The 10,000-nt window shown below is 45.7% G+C and overlaps 1 protein-coding gene across 1 annotated transcript in view; it reads right to left on the bottom strand.

Annotated features, from left to right (window-relative positions):
* The window catches only part of LOC124020464 (ELKS/Rab6-interacting/CAST family member 1-like), a gene marked incomplete at its 5' end in the record, with an annotated part of 84,625 nt that overhangs the window by 31,003 nt on the left and 43,622 nt on the right, over positions 1 to 10,000 (bottom strand). The window contains one exon of the mRNA XM_046335700.1: positions 8,937 to 9,068. Within this exon, the coding sequence (XP_046191656.1) occupies positions 8,937 to 9,068 (132 nt within the window). The remainder of the gene's footprint in view (positions 1 to 8,936; positions 9,069 to 10,000) is intronic.

Below are 10,000 nucleotides of genomic sequence, written 5' to 3'. Positions count from 1 at the left end.
GAGAGGATGGAGGAACACCAGAGACAGAGAGGATGGAGAGAGGATGGAGAGAGGATGGAGAGAGGATGGAGAGAAGGACGAAAAGAAGAGAGAAACAAACAGAGCAGGATGAGTGTGTGAAGGTCTGGCAGGGGGTGTGACCTTAATGAACCCTGGGTAATGCTCACTATGAGTATGTATGGACAACAGGCCTATAGGGATCACTTTTAGAACTATATAAAAGTGATTTAAAAGTGTATTTCCAGGTAAATGCCCAAAAAATGTCATTTTGGCAAGGCTAGCTTGGCTGGCTCCTTCTGGGTTTAATAGTTAAATAGTTGTTAGTCTCTCTTTCCTGTCCTGGCTGTGGGGTTCATTCCCCTGGTGTTCCTGTGGCCGGGGCTCGGTTATCATTGGACCTGAATATAGAGCAGGTGGCATAACTAACTAGCTATGTCCTTGCCTTCCTGCATGTGTTTGTGTGTTAGAGAAAGAGGCTGAGCACTACCAGTCCCCATCCAGTCTGCTCCCTGTACCCAGCCTTCCTCTCCCACAGCCTGGCTCTATAAGCCTGGAAGTCCCCACACACACACACACACACACACACACACACACACACACACACACACACACACACACACACACACACACACACACACACACACACACACACACACACACACACACACACACACACACACACACACACACACACACACACACACACACACACACACACACACACACACACACACACACACACACACACACACACACACACACACACACATACACACTAGCTCTATGAGTCTGGAAGTCCCTGGAAGTGGAAGGCCCCTACTAGAGCCCAAATATAATGAACCTCAAGGGGAAAGTAAAGGTCCATCCTGCCTAAAGCCTGGTGGTGCCTAGCCTGGACCAGACCAGACCAGGACGGTGTCCCAAATAGAACCCTACCACCTATATAGTGCACTACTTTTGACCAGGGCCCATCAGGTCATAGCCCAGGTGAACGAGAGGGAACCAGACCGTGACACGTCAGGCAGTGAGTCAGGCAGTGACTGGGGTGGGGAGGAATGGATGTGGAGGAGACAGCATTGTATGGTTGGGTCCACAGCCCAGGTTCACTAATTGGGGAATGTCTCATGTATGAAAAGCTCTTTATTATAATGAAGTTATTTTAAAACAAACTATTAGGAGACAGACTCTACAGCTGGTAGTTTTATTGTGATTAAGAGTGACAGGGAGGAGAAGCAGGAAATACATCCATGGCCAAACCTCCACAGTGGACAGAAAGCTAGTGACCTCATTGATCCCCTCAACGTCTGTCCAGCGTCCATATTCTGGGCAGTGAGAGTCCCTGTTTCCCATCCTTCAGTCTATCCACCTCAGATGAGTCATGCAGGGTTATTCCAGTCTGACGCTCTCTCTCCAGTAGGTTGGTATAAAGGGTTTGCAAAGGGTCGGAAACCTTCCGCTAAATTTCCTAGAATTTTCCCGGAAATATTCAATGGGAAGTTAAGCCTGGGAATTTTGGGGAATTTGTTAACTAGTAAATGTGTTAACTAGTAAATAGTAGCCTACAGCAAAGTGTGTTTAAATCCTTTATAACTTGTTAACAATTTCTGCTAGTTAGTTTCTGCTACCATGTGGGTTTAATCTTGCTTGAGCCTGCTAACCGAGGAGTGTTAATTCACCTGTTTCCATACATGTTTCATTTTAAAACATGTATCTTACAGAGGTTGTTTAATCTAACTGCTTAACTATTTATTTGAACATGGAATTGTATTTGTGATTTTTTTTACTAATGTTTTTCTAATCTAATCTTAACAGGAAAATGCCACGGGCACTATCTGATGTGTGGAGACATTTCACTGCAGCTAATGTAGAAGGAAAAATGGTGTACATTTGCAAACTGTGCCAAATCCTATATGTGAAGAATGCAACAAAGATGCAGAATCATCTGGCCAAGTGCATAAAGTTCCCTCAGTGCTCACATCAAGCAACCTCTGACAAAAGTCCCTCTAGTTATATACGAGGTGAAAATTATGAATCAGACACCTTATCGATAGCAACTATTCATGGTCCTTCTGGAATCAGATAGGTTTTTTTACTCAATGGAGGAACGTAGTCAGAGAAATGCTGATGAATGTCTTGCTCGAGCTGCGTATGGAACTGGTTCACCTCTGATGCTCACAGTCGATGTGTATTGGAAGAGATTTCTGAATGTTCTTCACCCAGCATACACCCCTCCAACCAGACATGCTTCTACTCATTTGCTGGATGCAGAGTTCAACAGAGTTCAAGGTCAAGCAAATCGTAGATTTGTTTCTGTCTCCATATGATGAGGTAAAAGGTTTATGTTTTGGTCTCCATATGATAAGGTAAAAGGTTTATGTTTCTGTCTCCATATGATAAGGTAAAAGGTTTATGTTTTGGTCTCCATATGATAAGGTAAAAGGTTTATGTTTCTGTCTCCATATGATAAGGTAAAAGGTTTATGTTTCGGTCTCCATGTGATAAGGTAAAAGGTTTATGTTTTGGTCTCCATATGATAAGGTAAAAGATTTATGTTTTGGTCTCCATATGATAAGGTAAAAGGTTTATGTTTCTGTCTCCATGTGATATGGTAAAAGGTTTATGTTTTTGTCTCCATGTGATAAGGTAAAAGGTTTATGTTTCTGTCTCCATATGATAAGGTTTATGTTTCTGTCTCCATATGATGAGGTAAAAGGTTTATGTTTCTGTCTCCATGTGATAAGGTAAAAGGTTTATGTTTCTGTCTCCATATGATAAGGTAAAAGGTTTATGTTTCTGTCTCCATATGATAAGGTAAAAGGTTTATGTTTCGGTCTCCATATGATAAGGTAAAAGGTTTATGTTTCTGTCTCCATATGATAAGGTAAAAGGTTTATGTTTCTGTCTCCATATGATAAGGTAAAAGGTTTATGTTTCTGTCTCCATATGATAAGGTTTATGTTTCGGTCTCCATATGATAAGGTAAATACAGTGCCTTGCCAAAGTATTCGGCCCCCTTGAATAATTTTGCACGCCCATTTTTTCAGTTTTTGATTTGTTTAAAAAGTTTTAAATATCCAATAAATGTCGTTCCACTTCATGATTGTGTCTTGTTGTTGATTCTTCACAAAAAAATACAGTTTTATATCTTTTTGTTTGAAGCCTGAAATGTGGCAAAAGGTCGCAAAGTTCAAGGGGGCCGAATACTTTCGCAAGGCACTGTATATGGGAATTAACGGAAATATATGCAAATTAATATTAATACCATTTAAATCTAGATGTTTTTTGTTGGGAAGGAGAGAGAAAAAGGTAAAAGGTCTATGTTTCTGTCTCCATATGATATGGTAAATATATCCAAAACAAAAAACATCTACATTTAAATGGTATTAATATTAATTTGCATATATTTCTGTTAATTCCCATATATTCCCGCTAATTCCCACAGAAAGTTTCCACCTCTGAATATTCCCCAAAATGTGAAGCCCTAATAAAGACACAGCTTTGGTATGCTGTTAATCCCTATTGACACATCACAATGACAGACCATCCCTCACCATACACAAACAGACACACAGCAATGTGTGTGTGTGTGTGTGTGTGTGTGTGTGTGTGTGTGTGTGTGTGTGTGTGTGTGTGTGTGTGTGTGTGTGTGTGTGTGTGTGTGTGTGTGTGTGTGTGTGTGTGTGTGTGTGTGTGTGTGTGTGTCAGCAGCTGATGTAAACTGAAGTGAAAGGAACCTGTTTCTTCATAGAGCGATGGAGTTATTTATTTGCCAAATGAAGACTAGACACACACACACCTGTACCACGTAAACAGGCCCCATTGACACGGTATTCAGGGGGTTGGCAATGGTATTCAGGGGTTGGCATGGTATTCAGGGGGTTGGCTATGGTATTCAGGGGTTGGCAATGGTATTCAGTGGGTTGGCATGTATTCATGGGGGTTGGCTATGGTATTCAGGGGGTCTGGCAATGGTATTCAGGGGGTTGGCATGGTATTCAGGGGGTTGGCTGAGATGGTATTCAGGGGGTTGGCAATGGTATTCAGGAGGGGTTGGCATGGTATTCAGGGGGTTGGCTATGGTATTCAGGGGTTGGCAATGGTATTCAGTGGGTTGGCATGCATGGCGATGCATTGCTATAAGCAGGGGAGGCCTTCTCTGAGATGCTACTTCAGGCCATTAACTGTGGTATAACGGAGGTTTTGACAGGAGGCCTTCTCTGAGATGCTACTTCAGGAGTGTGTATAACGGAGGGTTTTGACAGGAGGCCTTCTCTGAGATGCTACTTCAGGAGTGTGTATAACGGAGGGTTTTGACAGGAGGCCTTCACTGAGATGCTACTTCAGGAGTGTGTATAACAGAGGGTTTTGACAGGAGGCCTTCTCTGAGATGCTACTTCAGGAGTGTGTATAACGGAGGGTTTTGACAGGATGCCTTCACTGAGGGGCATTGATGTGGGTCTAAATCAGGCCATTAACTGTGGGCTCAAGAGATGCCAGCCGAGTGCATTAGTGTGTACAAGTTAACATAAACACTGTGGACTTCTGCCCAGGAGACACGGAACTGATGGAAGGAAGGGGGGAGACACAGAGAGGACTCAGAGGTAGGGGTTCTGGCTTCTGTGTGGAACAGAGAGGACTCAGAGGTAGGGGTTCTGGCTTCTGTGTGGAACAGAGAGGACTCAGAGGTAGGGGTTCTGGCTTCTGTGTGGAACAGAGAGGACTTGTAGAGATGAAGGGGGGCGGCAGGTAGCCTAGTGGTTAGAGGGGCGGCAGGTAGCCTAGTGGTTAGAGGGGCGGCAGGTAGCCTAGTGGTTAGAGGGGCGGCAGGTAGCCTAGTGGTTAGAGTTGGATCAGTAACTGCAAGGTTGCTGGATCTAATCTGTCGTTCTGCCCCTGAACAAGGCAGTTAACCCACTGTTCCCCAGTAGGCCGTCATTGTAAGTAAGAATTTGTTCTTAACTGACTTGTCTAGTTAAATAAAGGTTAGATAAAAGTTAGATAAAGGTTAGATAAAATAATAAAATCAAACTTGAGTAAAGGGCCTAACATGTTGTTAGACTTGACATTCCACCACTGACATACAGATGATTGTGAAGCTCCTTCTGTTACATTCAGTGTGTTTGTATTGTATTTATTATGGATCCCCATTAGTTCCTGTCAAGGCAGCAGCTACTCTTCCTGGGGTTTATTATGGATCCCCATTAGTTCCTGTCAAGACAGCAGCTACTCTTCCTGGGGTTTATTATGGATCCCCATTAGTTCCTGTCAAGGCAGCAGCTACTCTTCCTGGGGTTTATTATGGATCCCCATTAGTTCCTGTCAAGACAGCAGCTACTCTTCCTGGGGTTTATTATGGATCCCCATTAGTTCCTGTCAAGGCAGCAGCTACTCTTCCTGGGGTTTATTATGGATCCCCATTAGTTCCTGTCAAGACAGCAGCTACTCTTCCTGGGGTTTATTATGGATCCCCATTAGTTCCTGTCAAGGCAGCAGCTACTCTTCCTGGGGTTTATTATGGATCCCCATTAGTTCCTGTCAAGGCAGCAGCTACTCTTCCTGGGGTTTATTATGGATCCCCATTAGTTCCTGTCAAGACAGCAGCTACTCTTCCTGGGGTTTATTCTGGATCCCCATTAGTTCCTGCCAAGGCAGCAGCTACTCTTCCTGGGGTTTATTCTGGATCCCCATTAGTTCCTGTCAAGGCAGCAGCTACTCTTCCTGGGGTTTATTATGGATCCCCATTAGTTCCTGTCAAGGCAGCAGCTACTCTTCCTGGGGTTTATTATGGATCCCCATTAGTTCCTGTCAAGACAGCAGCTACTCTTCCTGGGGTTTATTCTGGATCCCCATTAGTTCCTGTCAAGGCAGCAGCTACTCTTCCTGGGGTTTATTATGGATCCCCATTAGTTCCTGTCAAGACAGCAGCTACTCTTCCTGGGGTTTATTATGGATCCCCATTAGTTCCTGTCAAGGCAGCAGCTACTCTTCCTGGGGTTTATTATGGATCCCCATTAGTTCCTGTCAAGGCAGCAGCTACTCTTCCTGGGGTTTATTATGGATCCCCATTAGTTCCTGTCAAGACAGCAGCTACTCTTCCTGGGGTTTATTATGGATCCCCATTAGTTCCTGTCAAGACAGCAGCTACTCTTCCTGGGGTTTATTCTGGATCCCCATTAGTTCCTGTCAAGGCAGCAGCTACTCTTCCTGGGGTTTATTATGGATCCCCATTAGTTCCTGTCAAGACAGCAGCTACTCTTCCTGGGGTTTATTCTGGATCCCCATTAGTTCCTGTCAAGGCAGCAGCTACTCTTCCTGGGGTTTATTATGGATCCCCATTAGTTCCTGTCAAGACAGCAGCTCCTCTTCCTGGGGTTTATTATGGATCCCCATTAGTTCCTGTCAAGACAGCAGCTCCTCTTCCTGGGGTTTATTATGGATCCCCATTAGTTCCTGTCAAGGCAGCAGCTCCTCTTCCTGGGGTTTATTATGGATCCCCATTAGTTCCTGTCAAGACAGCAGCTCCTCTTCCTGGGGTTTATTATGGATCCCCATTAGTTCCTGTCAAGGCAGCAGCTCCTCTTCCTGGGGTTTATTATGGATCCCCATTAGTTCCTGTCAAGACAGCAGCTCCTCTTCCTGGGGTTTATTATGGATCCCCATTAGTTACTGTCAAGACAGCAGCTCCTCTTCCTGGGGTTTATTATGGATCCCCATTAGTTCCTGTCAAGGCAGCAGCTCCTCTTCCTGGGGTTTATTATGGATCCCCATTAGTTCCTGTCAAGACAGCAGCTACTCTTCCTGGGGTTTATTATGGATCCCCATTAGTTCCTGTCAAAGCAGCAGCTACTCTTCCTGGGGTTTATTATGGATCCTCATTAGTTCCTGCCAAGGCAGCAGCTACTCTTCCTGGGGTTTATTATGGATCCCCATTAGTTCCTGCCAAGGCAGCAGCTACTCTTCCTGGGGTTTATTCTGGATCCCCATTAGTTCCTGTCAAGGCAGCAGCTACTCTTCCTGGGGTTTATTATGGATCCCCATTAGTTCCTGTCAAGGCAGCAGCTACTCTTCCTGGGGTTTATTATGGATCCCCATTAGTTCCTGCCAAGGCAGCAGCTACTCTTCCTGGGGTTTATTATGGATCCCCATTAGTTCCTGTCAAGGCAGCAGCTACTCTTCCTGGGGTTTATTATGGATCCCCATTAGTTCCTGTCAAGGCAGCAGCTACTCTTCCTGGGGTTTATTCTGGATCCTCATTAGTTCCTGCCAAGGCAGCAGCTACTCTTCCTAGGGTTTATTCTGGATCCCCATTAGTTCCTGTCAAGGCAGCAGCTACTCTTCCTGGGGTTTATTATGGATCCCCATTAGTTCCTGCCAAGACAGCAGCTACTCTTCCTGGGGTTTATTATGGATCCCCATTAGTTCCTGTCAAGGCAGCAGCTACTCTTCCTGGGGTTTATTATGGATCCCCATTAGTTCCTGCCAAGACAGCAGCTACTCTTCCTGGGGTTTATTATGGATCCCCATTAGTTCCTGCCAAGGCAGCAGCTACTCTTCCTGGGGTTTATTATGGATCCCCATTAGTTCCTGCCAAGGCAGCAGCTACTCTTCCTGGGGTTTATTATGGATCCCCATTAGTTCCTGCCAAGGCAGCAGCTACTCTTCCTGGGGTTTATTATGGATCCCCATTAGTTCCTGTCAAGACAGCAGCTACTCTTCCTGGGGTTTATTATGGATCCCCATTAGTTCCTGTCAAGACAGCAGCTACTCTTCCTGGGGTTTATAATGGATCCCCATTAGTTCCTGTCAAGGCAGCAGCTACTCTTCCTGGGGTTTATTATGGATCCCCATTAGTTCCTGTCAAGGCAGCAGCTACTCTTCCTGGGGTTTATTATGGATCCCCATTAGTTCCTGTCAAGGCAGCAGCTACTCTTCCTGGGGTTTATTCTGGATCCCCATTAGTTCCTGTCAAGGCAGCAGCTACTCTTCCTGGGGTTTATTATGGATCCCCATTAGTTCCTGTCAAGGCAGCAGCTACTCTTCCTGGGGTTTATTATGGATCCCCATTAGTTCCTGTCAAGACAGCAGCTACTCTTCCTGGGGTTTATTATGGATCCCCATTAGTTCCTGTCAAGGCAGCAGCTACTCTTCCTGGGGTTTATTATGGATCCCCATTAGTTCCTGTCAAGGCAGCAGCTACTCTTCCTGGGGTTTATTATGGATCCCCATTAGTTCCTGCCAAGGCAGCAGCTACTCTTCCTGGGGTTTATTATGGATCCCCATTAGTTCCTGTCAAGGCAGCAGCTACTCTTCCTGGGGTTTATTATGGATCCCCATTAGTTCCTGCCAAGGCAGCAGCTACTCTTCCTGGGGTCCAGCAATTATATCTATTTTTTAAACATTACAATACATTCACAACAGATTCCACAACACACTAAGTGTCTGCCCTCAGGCCCCTACTCCACTAACACATATCTACAGTACTAAATCCATGGATGTTATCATGTGTCTGTGCTTATGTAGTGTCTGTGTGTGTGTGTGTGTGTGTTGTGTGTGTGTTGTGTGTGTGTGTGTGTGTGTGTGTGTGTGTGTGTGTGTGTGTGTGTGTGTGTGTGTGTGTGTGTGTGTGTGTGTGTGTGTGTGTGTTCTCTGTGTGTGTGTGTGTGTTCTCTGTGTGTGTGTGTGTGTGTGTGTGTTGTGTGTGTGTGTGTGTGTTCTGTGTGTGTGTGTGTGTGTTCTGTGTGTTCTGTGTGTGTGTGTGTGTGTGTGTGTGTGTGTGTGTGTGTGTGTGTGTGTGTGTGTGTGTGTGTGTGTGTGTGTGTGTGTGTGTGTGTGTGTGTGTGTGTGTGTGTGTGTGTGTGTGTGTGTGTGTGTGTGTGTGTGTGTGTGTGTGTGTGTGTGTGTGTGTGTGTGTGTGTGTGTGTGACTGCACCACTCACCTGTTTCTCAGTGTGTGTGCGAGCAGCTTCCTCCTGAGCCAGAACCATCTCTCTCTCTGCTGTGATCTGGACACTCTCTCTCAGAGCCTCCTCCAGCTCCTCTATACGCTCCTCCTTCTGGCGCAGGGAGTCCTGGGGAACACAAACACACACTGGATTAGGGAGAGGTAGAGGTCTGTATGGAAGGAAACACACAAACACACACTGGATTAGGGAGAGGTAGAGGTCTGTATGGAAGGAAACACACAAACACACACTGGATTAGGGAGAGGTAGAGGTCTGTATGGAAGGAAACACACACTGGATTAGGGAGAGGTAGAGGTCTGTATGGAAGGAAACACACACACACATACAGCGAGAGAACACACACACACAGGATTAGGGAGAGGTAGAGGTCTGTATGGAAGGAAACACACAAACACACACTGGATTAGGAGAGTAGAGGTCACATGGAAGGAAACACACACACACACACACACAGAGACACACACACACACACACACACAGGATTAGGGAGAGGTAGAGGTCTGTATGGAAGGAAACACACACACACACACACACACACACACACACACACACACACACACACACACACACACACACACACACACACACACACACACACACACACACACACACACACACACACACACACACACACACACACACACACACACACACACACACACACACACACACACATGGAATAGTTACCAGCCGGTATGGAATGAAAACACAGCCATATGTGATGTATACCTCCATATGACCTTCAGCTAATCTAGTTGGAATAGTCGCCATGCATTTTTCAAGAGAGACCAGGGAAGAGCTGTGCAATGAATCAATCTGGTGGAATGTATGACCATGGTGTTCATTCCACCCCTGAGCACCAGGCGTACTAACGATAAACACATACCACCTCGTCAGTGAGGTGGACACGCTGATAGACCACCTCGTCAGTGAGGTGGACACGCTGATAGACCACCTCGTCAGTGACGTGGACACGCTGATAGACCAACCTCGTCAGTGAGGTGGACACGCTGATAGACCACCTCGTCAGTGAGGTG

Source organism: Oncorhynchus gorbuscha, unplaced genomic scaffold (genome assembly GCF_021184085.1).
Source record: "Oncorhynchus gorbuscha isolate QuinsamMale2020 ecotype Even-year unplaced genomic scaffold, OgorEven_v1.0 Un_scaffold_823, whole genome shotgun sequence".
In the NCBI taxonomy this organism is placed as follows: domain Eukaryota; kingdom Metazoa; phylum Chordata; class Actinopteri; order Salmoniformes; family Salmonidae; genus Oncorhynchus; species Oncorhynchus gorbuscha.
This window is presented reverse-complemented; position numbering and strand designations above follow the sequence as displayed.